Source organism: Corapipo altera, unplaced genomic scaffold (assembly GCF_003945725.1).
Source record: "Corapipo altera isolate COAL_440 unplaced genomic scaffold, ASM394572v1 0, whole genome shotgun sequence".
NCBI classification, from domain to species: domain Eukaryota; kingdom Metazoa; phylum Chordata; class Aves; order Passeriformes; family Pipridae; genus Corapipo; species Corapipo altera.
The window spans coordinates 80,157,637-80,174,855 of NW_020884872.1; the positions used below are offsets into that span (position 1 = coordinate 80,157,637).

Sequence of the window (17,219 nt, forward strand, 5' to 3'; positions counted from 1 at the left end):
ACGCCGCCGCCGACACAAGGGGGACGCGGGCGGCGCGCGGGGCCCAGCGCGGCACCGGCACCGGGAGCGGGGCGGGGGCGGCGGCTCCTCCTCGGCGGCCCCTGCGGCCGCTCCTTCCCTCGCTCCGGCGGCACCTCCCCATTCCCCTCCCTCGGCCCGCCCGTGTCCGCCCCGCCGGATGGCGGCGGCGGGCGCGGCGGCCGCCCCGGCGCTTTATGCGTGCACCAAGTGCAACCAGCGGTACCCGTTCGAGGAGCTCTCGCAGGGCCAGCAGCTGTGCAAGGTTCGGGGTGGAGCGGCCCGGCCGGGGCTGTTCGGGGCGGCGGGCGGGGGCGGTGCGGGGCCGGCCCGGCCGGGCAGTAACGCGGCGCTTTCCTCCGCAGGAGTGTCGCATCGCCCACCCCATCGTGAAGTGCACCTACTGCCGCTCCGAGTTCCAGCAGGAGAGGTACGGCGGGGTCAGGCGGTGTGCGAGCGAGTTTGCGGGAGCTGGGCCTGTTGGGAGCAGGGACGACCGAGAGGGGATCTCGTCAATGCACACCGATATCTGAGAGGCGGGTGTCAGGAGGGTGGTGCCAGGCACTTTTCAGTGCTGTCCGGCGACAGCGCGGGGAGCAGCGGCCATAAACTAAACCACAAGAAGTTTCATCTCAACACGACGTAGAACTTCCTTATACTAAGGGTGGCACAGCACTGGAACAGGCTGCCCGGGGAGGTCATGGAGTATCCCTCTCTGGAGACATTCAGCGAGGACACGCTCCTGTGTCACCTGCTCCAGGTGACCCTGCCTTGGCTGGGGGGTTGGACTGGATGATCTCCAGAGGTCCCTTCCAACCCGAACTATTCTATGATTCTGTCCCTTCCAACCCAAACCATTATGTGGTTCTCTTTGCTGGTAATTGCGTGGGAAAGAATGTTAAGGGGGTGTGTGTTTGTTGCCAAATTCACCTTTGTGCCGTTTCATCTTTTTAGCAAAACCAACACAATATGCAAGAAATGTGCCCAAAATGTGAAGCAGTTTGGAACGGTAAGTAGGTTCTCGATTCTAAGTACTGAAGTTAATTCATTTGTGCTTTGAAAAAAAAGTTCTCATGCAACTAATCTTCTTATTTTCTTCCGGGAAAAAAAAATAAACCCAGAGATTGCCATTCAGAAAGGTGATGGAAATGTCATTTCTATCTCTTGATTTCATCTGTGGGTTACAGTTCCTTTTTTCAACTTGAAATCCGTTGGGGTTATATGTAGCTTAAAGATTAGGAATAATTTCAATGTAGCTATTTGTAACAAAGCAAAGTTATTTCACCTCACACATGTGAAGTTATTCCCTGTGTATTCTCATAAGCACGTGCTTGATGACAGGAAGACCGTTAGCCCTCTCTGTCCTTAATGGGATGTAAATGTGAAAATCGAGTAATACTGCATACTTTATATTGTGTAAGTCTTAAAAAAAGGCATGTTAATCGTGTTAAGCTATTAAGTAGAAAAGATTTTGAGTATTATCTGCATTCATGTTACTCTGTGGTTTCTCATGTTGAATTTCAGCTTCAGTTCTGCTGGAAAAATGAATTTTTCTGTTATGCGAATACACACATTGTATCTGAGCCACCCTGCAGATACGAGTTTGTAGGAGGTATCAAGATAATCTTGTTGTGGAACAAAAGGGCATAATTTTTCCAGGCTTGACATAAACCATAATAGATGAAATTCAACTTATTTGAGAAATGTAACAGCTGTTGGTATGTAGTCAGGCACTTTGTGAATATATATGTAAACTGAACAAAGAAATACTTTTCAAAAGCTTAAAGTGTAGCAAAATGAATTGCAGGACAGATCCAACAATGATTTTATCAGTAGTTTGTCAAAAAACAGAACTGCATTGAGGATAATCAGCCATTTCTAACCTATGAAAACTGACAGCAATTTCATTTTCCAGCAGCATATTAGTCTAGTTGAGCATATGGTATGAAAGTTGATAACCTGACCTGGTGGTATCTGAAGTTGGTTTTTGATTGTTGTTGTTGGTTTTTTGTTTGTTTTGGTTTTTTAAGTTTCCTGCAGAATTGCAGGGATCAGGATACTAATCTTGGAACTGTAGTGTTATTGAATCCCTGAGTGTGAAAGGGAGAGGGATGCTTTCAGAAACTTCCAGTCTAAAAAAATGACTTGATTACCCTTCTTTTAAAGTTTCTGTAACTAATTTTTCTAGGAATGTAGTAAAACTGAGAGGAAATGTCATCATATTTAAAAAAAATAAAACAACAGGTGTAGAGGTGAGTAATCAGATAGTTCTGTGTGTTTCTTTTATTTAGTATGCATCTGGATTTTCATGAAAAGTCCAGACTGGTTTTAACCACTGAAGAAGCATCATTTTAGGGGAAAGATTTAGTACTGAGATAGAAATGGTAGGAAAAAAGTTCTTTAAGATGGGTTATATGAAGCCTTAGTAGTTTCAAAGCATCATTTTGTGATTTGAAATACCTGTCGTCATTACAGAAAATGCAAATGTATTGATTTCAGTTCAACTTATCTTTTTTTCAGCCCAAGCCTTGTCAGTATTGTAACATTATTGCAGCATTTATTGGCACAAAATGTCAGCGTTGCACCAACTCGGAGAAGAAGTACGGCCCACCTCAGACATGTGAGCAGTGCAAACAGCAGTGTGCTTTTGATCGAAAAGAGGAGGGAAGAAGGAAGGTAGGCTTTGTTCCACATTTGTAGTGGCTTAGACTGACAATAGACAGTATTTCTGGTTCGTAAGAGAAAGACTAACAGGAATGTATTTAAGTTCTCTAATACTAGATTTAAGTTGCTGAGCTGTGCTTTACAATATTTAAATTAAATTTTGTAACTTGGCAATTGTTATGTGAGGTACTGAGCTAACTTACTTTAAATTAAATCACTTTCTAAAAATAGGTTTAAGTGTAAGCAGACAGTTGTAGCAGGGGAACAGAAATTAAGTGGATGAACAGTTCCTGATGCTTTGATATTTATTTTATTTTTATTTTCTCAGCCACTGGATCTTTTCTATGTCCATAACTTGAATCTGTGTCTTTACCTCTTCTGATTTGCTTGCCTTGCCTTAAAGTACAGCACCAGAGGCATAGACTGCTCTGAGTAGCCCTTTGTGTTCTGTTTTGTTAAATAGCTTTGGTGAGTGCCACTTTCTCATTCCAGAAGGTGCTGAGGAAATGACCTCAAAAGCCTCTTGACTGAACTCAAGAATAATACTGCTTTTACAGAAGAGTTTACTTGGTACCTGTAAAACGTTGGCTGGACATCTTGTTTCTGCCTACAGTACGATGGGTTGAGAGAAGGTGCATGGTGTCTAAACTAAAAAAGATTTGTCCTTTTAAAAAGTTACTGTCATTTCTACGGCATAGAGCAAGTCCAATATTTGCTAGGACTCTTTGTAGCGTAACTTTAAATGACAAAAAGAAATGGGGTAAGATTCAATAGAATCTTTACTAAAAGATAACTTGCAGACACTGGAGGTACAGTAGTGATGTTTCATACCAAAATGATGTCTGTGTTTTTCCCAAAGATAACAGATGAAACAATTGTTTCTTGCAAATACTGAGCACATCTCTCTAGTGCAAGTGTACTTGGAAATAAACCCCTCTATGAATTATTTCCCAAAAGGTGGATGGAAAGTTGTTGTGCTGGCTCTGCACGCTGTCCTACAAGAGAGTGCTGCAGAAGACGAAAGAACAGAGGAAGAGCCTAGGATCTTCACATTCTAACTCCTCATCCTCATCTCTTACTGAGAAAGACCAGCATCATTCAAAACACCACCACCATCACCACCATCATCATCGCCACAGCAGCAGTCATCATAAGTAAGTATTTCAAAAATTAAAGTAGCTGTTGGTAGCTCTTCATCTGTGTTCTGTTTGTACTGAGATAAAATCAAAGTTAGTATAAAAAGCTGTTTGAAACATGGTGTCAAAAGCAGGAGCGGACTGTTGCTCTTCCATGGCCTGTCAAAATCCTTGTATTCTTACCGTTTGAATGAAGGGAGTTTAGCAAAAAGCAGTTGAGGTTAAAATTGGTAGCAAGTCTAGAAAAAAGCTCATGGAATGGCTACAGAAACAAGTTACTTAGTGGTAGACTGGATTTAGTTTTCTAAGTAGTGACTGCTGTGTGATAACTGCTATTTTACACGTATTTACCATGGGATAAAAGATGTGTATTTGCAGTAAGCACAGTACAGCTGCTTCATTCAGAATGCCCACCCTGACTTACTTCACCCTGACTGGTTTGTGCACAAATGCTCGCAGGTAAATGGAGAAGCAGAAGCAATACTGTGGGATTATCTTCAGTCTGGGACCAGTTTGTATCTCTTTGCTAGTTTTTATAATCAAGTCTTTCTGGAATAGGCAGTTTGTGGGTGGCTGTGATACTGACATAGGGACATAAGACTGTTAGTTCAGTTAGTGTCACTGATAACATTTGATGTAGTTTTGTCCCATCTTCTGCATCTTTTCTCAATATGTCATCTGTGGCCACGGCATCAACAGCGTACCAACCTTAACCTACATAACCCATTTATTTAGTCAAAAACCCTAGAATTCATTTTTGGTTTTTTGCTGCCATAGTAGTAGTCACAATTCTTATTTTCATTGGTAGGCTTATGACAGCATAACTTTAGAACTGCTTATTTTTTGTGCTGGATAGTAAATGCTGTGGCTGCAATGGTAATGACCCTAATCTCAGACACACAGACTTTGCTTCTAAACTCCATGTTTCCAGTGCTTATAGTTTTTCATCTTAACTGAAACTTGCCTAAGTGTGACTTAAAGATGGAAGCAAAATAAACTGGAATCATATTTGGAATGAGGAAAAGGGAAATACATATACTTTCATTTTAAAAAAGAGAAAAATATGATTTAGGTTTTTAGGAATTTGAAGATGAAAATTATTCTTGTCATGCAGAGAGTTATTGTACTGTTCCTGTTCTTTCAAATCTACTGAAAATTAAGTTACAGCAAGTTAAATCTAGTTTAATGCATGTGGCAGAGGTAGAGTAAGGATTAAATAAAAAAATAGTTAGCTCTTCACTACAGAATAGAGCTTCTGATATACTCAAGAGTTGTAACAGTAAGCATATCTCTATACAGATCACAATGTTCCTGGTTTCCCACCTTTTTTTTTTCTGTAGGCTGCCATGGGTCTATTGCTTCTGGTCCAGTCAATATGACTCTTTTTCCCTGTCCCTTTCAGTTATTGCTAATATCAGACAATAGAGACAGTGAGGTAGAAATACAGATTCTTTGAACTGTTTCACTCAGTGCAATCTTCTACATTCCTATATCAATGCGCTTCATTAGTTGCTTTTGAGATGATTGAAAGCAAATTGTTACACCTGAGAAGTAGTTATTTTCAGGGATCCAAAGCTTGACTTTGCTCTTATGCCACCACATGAACGCTGCTTCGTGCAGTGTTCATATGGCACTATGGAAATCCCAGGAGTGCTGCTTTGACTGGCTTGCTGAGTATGAGATTAGAAGTACAGAGTTCACAAGAATCAGGAGGTATCAGCAAAAAGATTTAGCCATCAGTCTTGAAGTGTACCCCTTGTGACTTACAATAGTATAGATATTTAGCCAAGAAATACTTTCATAACATCCTGACGTAGTAAAGCGTGATCAGGAATACGACAGATAGTATCAATGTCTAGCTGAAAATTCATATTATTCCTTCCTTATTAGGAAAAAAAAAAGGTGGGAGGATTTTTCTCAAGTACAGATACCATTCACATAAACGTAGAAATAATGGCATGTTTGGTCAGTTACCAAGTACATTTCACGTATTTCAGAATCAGCAATCTGAGTCCAGAACAAGATCAGGGACTATGGAAACAGAGGTAAATATGATATTATTTATTAATTTTCTTTTCATTTATCTTGCAGTTTTCATTTAAATAATTTCTTTTTTTTTGCATTTCTGGCTAGTCTCTAGCATTCCAGCTAGGAGCATGAGTTAGTTATTTTATATGTACCAAATGGTGATATTAGAGAGTTACATAGTATGAGGCTTTAGGTTTACATTTTGTTTGATTTCAGCCATAAATCCTCTGCAGCTATTCAGAATGAAACTCCAAAGAAAAAACCCAAACTGGAATCCAAGCCATCAAATGGAGATAGGTAAAGTTATATTTTTGTAAAGCTGAGCCATTTCTACCAAATAAAGCACTGATTTGTGGCCAGTTGCCTTTTTTTTTTCTTGTCTGACGAATGAGGGAGGTGAAACTATTGTCTAGCCAGATGGATTATTGGGTGGCATCTGAGTGCTGTCAGTCAATTAAATTACTTTATTAGCAGAAAACTAGCACTGTTTTCCTGCTTTTAAGCTGTTTAGAGCAAAATTAAACAAAGTTTATGTACAAGGCAACAGTTATCAACCAAATGGTATTCCCTGACATCAGTGTTTTATCAATTAGATGGCAGGGTTGAACATGCTGCTTTAAGCTGACCCAGTATCTAGAGAATTCTTTTGGACCTTAATGTGGGAGACTGAATCTTCATTCTGTCTCTGACCAAATAGTTGGAATAAAAGTGGCTGCTTCAGTCAAAAAGTGTTTGTCCCCCTCAAAGCTAATACTGAATTATATTTCTGCAGGTGTATGTAATGTGTGCCATTAGTAAGGTAATTTGCCAGTTGCATCCATTTCTGTCAGGTACATACTTTTTTTGCATTAGTCCTTAAGGATGTTTGTGGAATTATTAATTATCCAATTTGAAATAAAAAAAAATAAACTGGGTTTTTTTGCTATTGATGTTGTAAGTAACTATCGTCTTTTACTTTTGATAGCTCTATAAATCAGTCTGCAGACAGTGGAGGGACTGACAACTTTGTCCTCATAAGTCAGCTGAAAGAAGAAGTAATGTCACTTAAACGTCTTCTGCAGCAAAGAGATCAGACTATTTTAGAGAAAGATAAAAAGGTAAAAGTTGCACCTGCTTAATAAGAACTTCATAATTTTGTTTTCTATTCTGTAGACTCCTAACAATGTCAAAACAGTGACATAAACCAAAAATCAGATGCAATTGTTTTGTATAGCAGCTAATCAGATCTTACCATTTAAAGAACAAATTTCAGACTTCTGTGCCATGAATATATTTTAGCAGTAACCATTCTGAGTTTAGCATAGTTTTTATTTAGTTTTAAACTAAAGCAACTATAGCCACAGTAAGTCAATGTCCAAATTTACATTATAGTGTATTAATATTAAATGTTTTGGTTTTATAAGATCAATAGCATGTGTAGTGTAGGATGTCAAGTCTCCGTGGTGGTCGGAGACTAAAAGAAAAGCTTGGATTAAGTAGATGTCAGTCAACAAAAGTTAAGTGAAATAGTCAGACCCAAATGGCTGCAGTGAAACTCTCAGAAAAGATTCACCCTTCAAACAAACTAATGACTAACAAGAAAAGAGAAATAACTACAAATGTGCACTTTGCTTTGCGTTTCTTAGTGCTTATTTCTCTGCCATCTGAATAACTAGATGCTTTTAAGACACTGTAACAGTGGCTCTGGAATATCTGTTCAGAATTGAGTAGGTTATGGAATTGTATTAAAAATAAATTTACTATATTTTCAGGTAAAATTTTGATTTTCAGGGTGTGGTGGCCTGTCAAAACATTGATGGTTAGGAAAGCCTCCTGAAAGGAAAAGTGCTTCCACTTTTAAACCATAGTTCAGTATCTTCATTTCTACGCTTAGATGTATTTTGTAAAGGATATTGAACCTATTTTCGTTTATATCACTTGCAGTATACCTAGGGTTGGAAGTACTTGCTATTTCAAGTCTTTAAGTGTTTAATGTGAAAGAGCTGAGCAGTCTGTCATGGATTCTCTTTACATATTTTCTTCAAAGGACAGACATTAGGCCTTGATCTATTTCTTATAAAACCAGGAGAAGATCATGAGTCAGTAGGAAATTCACTTGTCCCTTTTTAGTTTTAATCTATGGGGCAAAGCTAACAAAAAGGACAGGTAAGAAAATGTAACCGGCTTCTGCATAACCAGTGCAGTGACTTGTTTTGTGCTGTTCCCATAGGGAGAGCATCTAATAATTTTAATATCCCCACTGCTAAAACTGTTTATTTGACCTCGGAGTTCTTTGAACTTAAGACTCCTTCAGACATGAGTTCCTCACTTTTAAAATGTCACTTTCTGCAGCTGCTACGAGGAGGAGAAAAGCTGAACATATTGTACAATGTTTGCGTAGCTGAAAAATTTACAACAAATGAATGCAGTGCAGAATTTTTTTTTTTTAATGAAATAGTAAATTTGGAGACAATTACTGGGTAAAAGCCTGAGCCAGACCTGTGGGAGATTCCTGTTAAGGTTGTGTCTCAAGATTTGTGTAGGGACAGCATTTGAATGGTTTGGAATGCTCCAAAGGCAAAACTTCTGAAATGTATAACGTAGCAACAAAAACAACTTGGTACACCAGCTTTGCAGACAATCCTCCTTCATCATTTTTTGTTATGAGTCAGGATGTCAGCCATGTCATTATCGGTGCTTATTGTTTGCAGTACTAGCCTTGTTTGTCTTTCTGCACAAAATGTTAGCGAGACAACAAAGCATTACCATGGAGCCCTGAGACTTGATTATTAGGAGATGACAGTTTGCTGAATGTTCGCAGGTAGTGTGTTTGCTCATCTGGTTGCATACTTTGCTGTGGTGCAACACTACCACTAGGTTTTTTTGATATGTAGTGTGTGGTGTGTGGCTTTGCATTGGATCCCCTGCAATTTACAACAGCCATAAAGTGCATACCTAGAGCAGCAGTCTGGATACAGGGAGGTATAATATACCATTCTATCAACATACCTGCACTTGACCATTTGATTGACAGTTCTTTTGAATACCTTGTTTCACTATATGTGGTTTGACAGGTACCGAGCTTGGTAACAGCAGTCTGAGTGCATTAGTTCAGGAGTGCATACTCTGGTTTGTTCTGGCATGCACCTTTGCTAGCAAAGAGGCTTCATTTCCTGATAAATCCAGATTGACCAGAGAGGTTCAGAAGAGCCCTGTGAGCTGGGATGCTTTGAAGAACTAAACTTTTTAAAGAAGTGATTCCTAAAACTTCTAGGTCCATATACAGCAAACTGTTAGTAGTTCACCCAGCTGCACATGCTTCCAGAAGAAGCATTCAGCGCTTGGATAGAAGCATATATCACACTTTAGAAGCACATGCCTCAGTGTATGTCACCTGAATCTCTGTCTCTCTCAGCAGAGACCCAGTGGCAGCCATAGTACACTGTACACAAAAGTTAAGTTGAAATTACATGTTTCCAATAATGTAGTTTAATTCATTGTTATGGATCGAGAAGCAGTGAAACTTGGGAATGTAAACTTCTGTCTAGGACAAATTGTAGCATAAAATGACACAAAAGAATCCTTTATACTGTCTTTGTATGGAAGATTTTTTGTATGTTACCATGCCATATAAATGAGAGATGTAACTGAAGATTTTGCTGAGGTTTAGCCTTCTTTATACAAAATCTTGAGGAAACAGCATGGTTACATAACTACAGTTCTTTTCTTCATTTAAAATATATATAGATACTTTTCAAAGTGCTTCTGAAATGTTGAGCTGTTAATACTGCAATAGTAAATAAATACAGTGTTTCCTGAGATTCCTGAGGCTTCCGTAAATATTTCACAGACTGATTAGAAGCCATGTACTGTAGCAGTTCAAGGAATCTTCATAGCATTTGTGGTTTCAGTTGACAGAACTGAAGGCAGACTTCCAGTACCAAGAGTCTAACTTGAGGACAAAGATGAACAGTATGGAGAAAGCTCACAAGGAAACTGTGGAACAGTTGCAGGTGAGTAATTGCTTATCAATACTTGAGAAATACTTCATGTGGAGTTATGTATTCAAGCTGTTCAGTCAGCTTGTTCACTCGGCATTTTTCACTACAGTACAGTAGTTCCAAGTTCTTGACTGATCGTTGCCATGTTTAACTTTGGATGCATTGTACAGCAGTTCTGCAGTCAACAGACAATGTCCACATGAATTAAACTCACTCTAAGGATCTCTTTTTCACTTCAAGAGGTAAAGGCTTTCTCAAAGGTTATGTTATTTTTTTCTCTGACAATTTATCAGTTGTCGTTGGGCTATGGATCCAGTTTAAGGGCTCAGCATTAACACATTGACAGTTAGATGTCTGTTGTTGGAGCATACTTTACCAAGAAGAAAGTCTGAATTAGTTGCTTTATAAATCACAGACTGAACAGACACTTGATGCAATACTGGATATACTAAATTTTGTAGTACAGAAAATGTAGTTACTTTTTCTGTTAAAGATGGAATATGTATATCAAAAAACATATACAGATCTTTGGAGAGTGATCATTACCTTTTTTGAATATTCTCAGCATGTACATTTTCAGAATTTGTTCATAAATGCAATAGAAAATCGGTACATGACACTACTATAGGAAATGTTTCAGTAATTCATACTTTTTTTGTCTGTATTGCAGGCCAAAAACAGAGAACTGCTCAAACAGGTTGCAGCATTGTCAAAGGGTAAAAAGTTTGATAAAAGTGGAAGTATCCTCACATCTCCTTGAGGAACTGGTTATTCGTGGGGTTTGCTACTCAATGTACATTTGAGTAATTCTGTGAAGCCCTTAAAATCCTGTGTAGTGGAAAAAATATTTTTGCACACCAGATTAGTTGGCATGTTTCCTACATGTTTTTATAATTAATATGCAGCTTTTTTTAGTTCCTGTTCAGATGAAATACTTCAACTGGATTGAAGAATGTTTTTATTTTTTTGATATTGGAAACTTTCTGCCAGCAATAGTATTAAACAATTGCATAGAGAACATTGCAGTGCTTTCTCTAAAAGGACAACATGCAATAACAAACTAGGTGTACTTTTTACAAAGTAGCAACTGAGTCTTTTAAATTACACTGATGTCAGCCAAACGTTTATGAATCTGCAGTGACACTGAACACTGGTTTCTGGCAACTGTTCTTTTACTTTGTATCAAAATATAAATTTAGAATGGAAATCATGGTGCTCTCAAACTCAAAAGAGGCATATATGTATGTGTAAATACGACTGTAATGGTTATATTCTTAGTTATAACAAGTAATTAGTGTTTTACATTCTTGTGATAGGGATTGACAGAAAGATTATCTATTGTACAGTAACAGAGGCAGTGTGGTTTTTGTAAGATTTACTGTAGATTTTTCTTGCAAGTGCCTTTCTCCAACTGTTTATTTATAGGAATGTTGGTATTTTGTACATAAGGTTTTTATGTTTTAAAATCATGTTTAATAAATGTTTTATGTAAATATAAATGTGTGTACAGAGGAATCTGAAACAAAGATCAAAGTGGCTAGTGCAGTGCTCAAAGCAGCATTAAGAGCTAGCTAGCTAATCGATGGACAGTGAATTTGGCTTTAGATAACTGTCGTAGCTTGTGTCTGTGAGGTGTAGAATTTTGTTAGTGCTGCTCATGCCAAACATTTCCTGAACAAAAAAACGAATTTTTTTTTTTCCACACTGGAATTTTGTGTTTTGTTTATAAATTTTCCCCATTTGGCACAGCACCAATTTTAATTCCACAGCAGGCATTGTACTCCCAATGTTAATCCTTAACTAGGGATATACACTCAAAGTTTTAAAAACGTTTATTTCCCATTTTTGTCTGAGTTAATGTACTTAGTTGTAACTTATGGTGATTCTCCTTAATAAATTGCAAGGCTCACATCTGCCAGTAAAGATACACAATGAGAAAAGAGTAGCCAAAACCAGTGGCCTTTAAATTAATTAAGGCAGTGGATGTAGCGTCAAAGGGTGGGTTGTTTTAATGTTTTGGGTGGATTTTGATTCTAAATTATATCAATTTAAATTTAGCTCTGCTCCCAGCGGACATTAGTCATATTCAGAAATTTCTATTAAACAATAATTTAGTATACCCCAAGGTCTCTGTTCAGGAAGGTAAGTTATGAATCAGCATAAAGGGAAGTAGACTTACGTGGGTGAAGGTTTAGGTCAGCTCTGGGTACTGGCTGGTAACAGGTTAGCTGTTGATATTTCAGTAAGCTTAATTGTGTAAAAGCAGCTACACATTTTTAATTACAGAACTAAAATCTATAGTCCTTTGGCTTTTCACCCAGGTACTGAACTATGAACACCTTTTCAATAGCTCAAATGAGTTCCAGCAGTGACAGACTACTGAAAAATATGAAAAACTCAAGCTACCTTGTTTCATATGGTATATGTGTATTTTTATACCCTGAAATCAACTTTGTATGTTTATAAATGCTCTTCTTTAAACTTACTGAACTAGGGTAGAGAATGCTACTATTCTTTGGGGTTGTTATTAATTTTTTAAATCTACAAATTTATGACTTTTATTAATTCAGAATTAGTATTTGGGTCATTTTTTTTCCAGTTGAATGGTGACCCAGGTTTGATGAAATTGGTTTTAAAATACAAAAATGCATAGCAAAAGGAAATGTTTGAATTAAGCTTACTTAATGATATCAGTTCAAGCTGCAGTCAGGACATTTTAAATAAACAAACTGAAGTTCTGTATTAGAAGTAATTGACTTCATAAATCTCATAAAAATTTTTAGGAGCTTCACAGTGTTTAGTTCTTATTAAATACCTGTGGGTATTCTTCCATAATCTAATTTTTAACATTAATTTTTTAAATTTGTTAACTATCCAACTGAATCGTGGTCCTGAGAATCATGTCCTGGAGCTGTAGATTACTGACATAATAAACAGATGTTCTTGAAACATGGATCTGCAAGGAGATTGTTGTACTGTATTGTGCTTTTTAGCCTGTTTCCAGATGTTGATTAGCATTGACCAGTAATGGCCATTTTGGGTCAGGTTATTTATGTATTTTAAGCCTGTGAATATTGCGGCCCCTTTTTAGATAGTATGTCTAAATACTTGTTCTGAAGTGAAGCTATTCAGCTGTCCACATGTATAGACTATTGAAATACTGTACTGGCACACATCTGACCGTTGACATTTTGTACCTTTTCTAAATCCAATGTTTCACAATAAAATCTTGTCAAAACATTGATCTCTCCCTTTAAAATTATTCATAAATCCATATTTTGTGTTAATCTTTCATGCTATATCACTCACTAAAAGTCTGTGGCCAAAAAAGGGGCAGAATTTAATATTTAGGTTTCTGTGAAGATTAGACACCTTGGGTTGTCTACAACTTGTAACAAATTAGGCTTCAGATTACTTTGTCTCATGAAAATATTTTTGTTTTCTACAACAGAATTATAATACATAGAAATATTTTCTTATAGAGAAGAAGAAAAAACCGTGAAGGTTTGACTGAAATGCCTTCAACAAGCTTTTTACATACTGATTAGCATCAGCATTTGTGTTTAAAAGTGCCTGAATTTCAGTCTTATTCTGTTAACTGTAAAGTTGTTCTTCCTTTACATTCGTTGTACGAGTTGGATGATTCTGAGATTTGAAATGACATTTATAATTTCTTTGTGTGTTCCCTTTCTTGTGTCAGGAGGAGTTAGGTGCCCACAGCAACACCCTGCTGGCTGTCAGTCACAGTGGCTTCTAGTGCAGCACAAATTGTGCTGCAATTTGTAGGTCTCATTTTAAATTTTCTTCAACGATCAATCTTCATCTTTCCACAAGCCAGAAGAGTACTTCTCATTCAGGAATTAAAGTTCAAAATAAAAAATAATCTAAAAAAAAAAAAATCCCCCTACTCCATACCAATAAGAGAGTAAGATTCTGTATCTATTTGGTCTAGAAAGGGGGAATCTTTGTTTCAAAGCGTCTTGAAACAGTTATTATTTTATATTAGTTATAGTTATGAACAATATGCTAGTCTAATATTGGATTGCTCTTAGCCTCGTTTTAATGCAAACTTGCAACAGCAACTTTGAAGCCACTTATTTCTAAAGCTGAGTGCAAGTCAAAACCATGTGTGGTACCTAGTTTAGGCATGGCTTTCATGGTTCACATGCAAATGTGTGTAACTGGCCATGCAACTGACTGAATCCTGAAAAGAGGTTTGCATCATTTGAAGCAAATTCCTTTAAAGAAAATTTAAATTTACATAACTTGTGTGTGGGCATTCAGGCAGTTCTTAATGGTCTTCAGTAGCTTCAAAAGCTTTGAATCCAACACTGATTTTTTTGAAAACAGTGATGTTTATGATGGCAAACTATAATCTTTAACTTTTTGAAATGGAGTAAAACCTGTTCATTTGTTTTTATTCCTTCAAATGATTTACTAAAACATCGATACTGCAATAGAAGATACATTTTCTCATATATTATGTGCAATTGCTCCAGCTGTCCTCATGGAAGAGGTACTGATATATGAAATTACTTCTGTTGAATCCCACAGAAGAAGTAGGGGCTATCAGACAAGGGGGTTTTAGAGGTGGAAGGAGGAGATGTTTGTGGTGCTCCTTGGGAAAGAAGGAGGGTAATGGAGATGACAGGGCTAATGGGGAACAGAGACCTCTGAGATACCATGTTACTTGTTGTGTGATGTACTGAATCACACGGTTGGTTTTTTTTAAAGTTACGTATTTTTCATGTATGTGAAATGCAACATTGCTTAAGGGAGTCTTTTGTTTTGCTTTGGTGTTTTTTTTACATGATACTAGAGTCCAAATTTGAGAAATGAACAGAATAAACTGTTTAATTAAATATGACTTCAGCAGGTATTAGAATTTGCAGACCAAGTTGATTTTTACCTCCACATGTAACCCCCTCCCACTTTTTCAGTACCTTAGAGCAATTTATTTTGAGCTGAGTACTGAAAACCTTAAGATGTTTTCCTTTATTTAATCAACAGGTGTGTTTTGCTTTATTTCAATTAAAGGTGTAGGGCATTCACAATTTATCCTTCATCAGGTGCATCAGTGCATGTCTTCAGCTTTATTTTTAGATGTTCCCTGGGAAACTTTTTACAACCTTCCAAAAAGCAGAAGAGCTGTAAAGCTGTATTTGCTAGAATAACTTAAATCACTGCTGAAAGGCAAACAATTATAATCAAGCTGACTCCACTGAAGCAGTGTAGTAGTGCTCATACAACCTGTTGCATTTCTATAGTTGCAGAGCATGTTATGAAACGCAACTAGGAACAGTAACTTCAAACACTTCTTCAGGATCTACAAGAATTTGCTTGCTGGTCACTTACCTGACTCAGGGTGCAGCATTCATTAAAGTTGTCATAGGCAAAAAACCTTTCTCATACAATCATGAAGTGGTCTAAGCTGGAAAAGACCTTTAAGGTCATTGAGTCCAACTGTTAACCCAGCACTGCCAAGTCCACCACTCAACCACGTCCCTGAGTGCCCTATCTACGGATTTTTTGAACACTTTCAGGGACAGCAATTCCACCTCTTCCCTGGGCAGCCTGTTCCAATGCTTGTCAAGCCTTTCCATGAAGAAATGTTTCCTAACATCCAATATAAACCTCCCCCTGTGCAATTTGAGGCCGTTTCCTCCCATCCTATTGCTTGTTATTTGGCAGAAAAGGCTGACCTCCACCTGCCTACAACGTTCTTTCAGGTAGTTGTAGAAAGTAATATTGCTTCCTCGATCCTCCTTTTCTCCAGGCTAAACATCTCCAGCTCCCTCAGCCACTCCTCATAATGTTCCAAACCCTCCAACAGCTCCATTGCCCTTCCGTGTTACAGCGTCTCAATGCCTTTCCTGAAGTGAGGGGTCCAAAACTGGATACAGGATTTGAAACAGGGCCTCACCAGTGCCAAGTACAGAAGGACAATCACAGCCCTGGTCCTGCTGGCCACACTATTGCTGATACAGACCAGAATGCCATTGGCCTTCTTAGCTACCTGGGCACACTGCTGGCTCATGTTCAGCTGCTGTTGACCAGCACCCCTAGGTCCTTTTCTGCTGTGACCCAAGTGCAGGATCTGGTACTTCACCTTGTCGCACCTCATACAATTGGCCTCAGCCCATCAATCCAGCCTTCCTGCTCTCCAACAGATAAACACTCCCACCCAACTTAGTGTCATCTGCAAATTGACTGAAGGTGCACTCGATCCCCTCTCCTAGGTCATGGATAAAGATATTAAACAGAACTGGCCCCAATACTGAGCCCTGGGGAACAGCCCTCGTGAACAGCTGCCAACTGGATATGACTCGGTTCACCACCACTCTCTGGACTTTACCCAGCAAAGAGGGCACCTGTCCACACCATGAACAGCTAGTTTTTCCAGGTGAATGCTGTGGAAAACAGTGTCAAAGACTTTACTAAAGTCCAGGTAGACAACATCCACAGCTTTTCCCTCATCTACTAAGTGGGTCACGTTGTCATAGAAGGAGATCAGGTTGGTCAAGTAGAACCTGCCTTTCATAAACCCATGCTGGCTGGGCCTGGTCCCCTGGTTGTCCGGCCTGTGCCATCTGATAGGACACAGAATGATCTGCTCTATGACCTTCTCCATCACTGAGGTAAATTTCATGATCACTGTGCTCAAGACAGCCTCCAACTGTCTTATGACATCTGCAAGAGTGGAGTGAGCACTCAGTACCTCCTATTACTTGAATGGCATGTTGCTATTTTGCATAAAAAACAAATTGCTGTGCAAGGTGAATTTGAAACTTAATTTCTGCGTTCTTTGGTTGAAGATAGTTCAGTCTTTCTCCAATGATAAATATGGTCCAGTTTTTAGGGTGTGATTAGTAGTCTACAGTGCTTTTTTTCTTATTATTTTGCCTTAAAGGCAGTGACATGTAAAGATTCTTTGGATCATGTTTACCGAAACGGATGGAATGCACCTTTTCCCTTCCTGAATGCTAAATACAGTAAGAGAAAATAGAACTAAATAGGATGGTTGCCTACATAAGGCTAGCCACTAGATGCTGCTTAAACCCCACAGTATATGGTTGTGTGTGCTTTCTGCGCACCAGCCAGCACCCACAGTGGATAACTGTTCCTGTTCAAATGCAACACTGATGCTAAAATGACAGTGTCCTAAATACTGAAATATAGTACTTTGTAATGTATTTTAGAAAATGGGAAATTTATTGTGGAAAATTTGACAAAGGATCATAGAATCATAGGATGGTCTGGGTTGGAAGGGAACTTAAAGCTCATCTACTTCCAATCCCCCCAGTGGTATTAAGCGCATTTAATATAGTTAAATATAGAAAAAAATGGAACTGTATTGTGTTTTCTCTGATTGCTTTAGCTTAAGAAAGAAAAA

General features: G+C 38.4%; 1 protein-coding gene across 11 annotated transcripts in view; it reads left to right on the forward strand.

The window, feature by feature from the left end:
* Window positions 1-114: 114 nt before the first annotated feature.
* The window catches only part of FAM76B (family with sequence similarity 76 member B), a 61,803-nt gene continuing 44,698 nt past the window's right edge, over window positions 115-17,219 (forward strand). For 6 of the 11 annotated variants that reach the window (XR_003527456.1, XR_003527469.1, XM_027641573.1 and 3 more), the window contains exons 1-9: window positions 115-283; window positions 384-448; window positions 973-1,027; window positions 2,539-2,694; window positions 3,640-3,836; window positions 5,816-5,863; window positions 6,063-6,143; window positions 6,811-6,943; window positions 9,737-9,838. Coding sequence is in view for 9 of the 11 variants with exons in the window: in XM_027641573.1 (XP_027497374.1) it covers window positions 179-283; window positions 384-448; window positions 973-1,027; window positions 2,539-2,694; window positions 3,640-3,836; window positions 5,816-5,863; window positions 6,063-6,143; window positions 6,811-6,943; window positions 9,737-9,838 (942 nt within the window). In the remaining 2 variants the exon portion in view is untranslated. Of the gene's footprint in view, window positions 284-383; window positions 449-972; window positions 1,028-2,538; window positions 2,695-3,639; window positions 3,837-5,815; window positions 5,864-6,062; window positions 6,144-6,810; window positions 6,944-9,736; window positions 9,839-10,496; window positions 13,068-17,219 lie in introns of those variants that run through there. The other 5 variants (XM_027642094.1, XM_027641995.1, XM_027641720.1 and 2 more) reach the window with 5 other exon arrangements.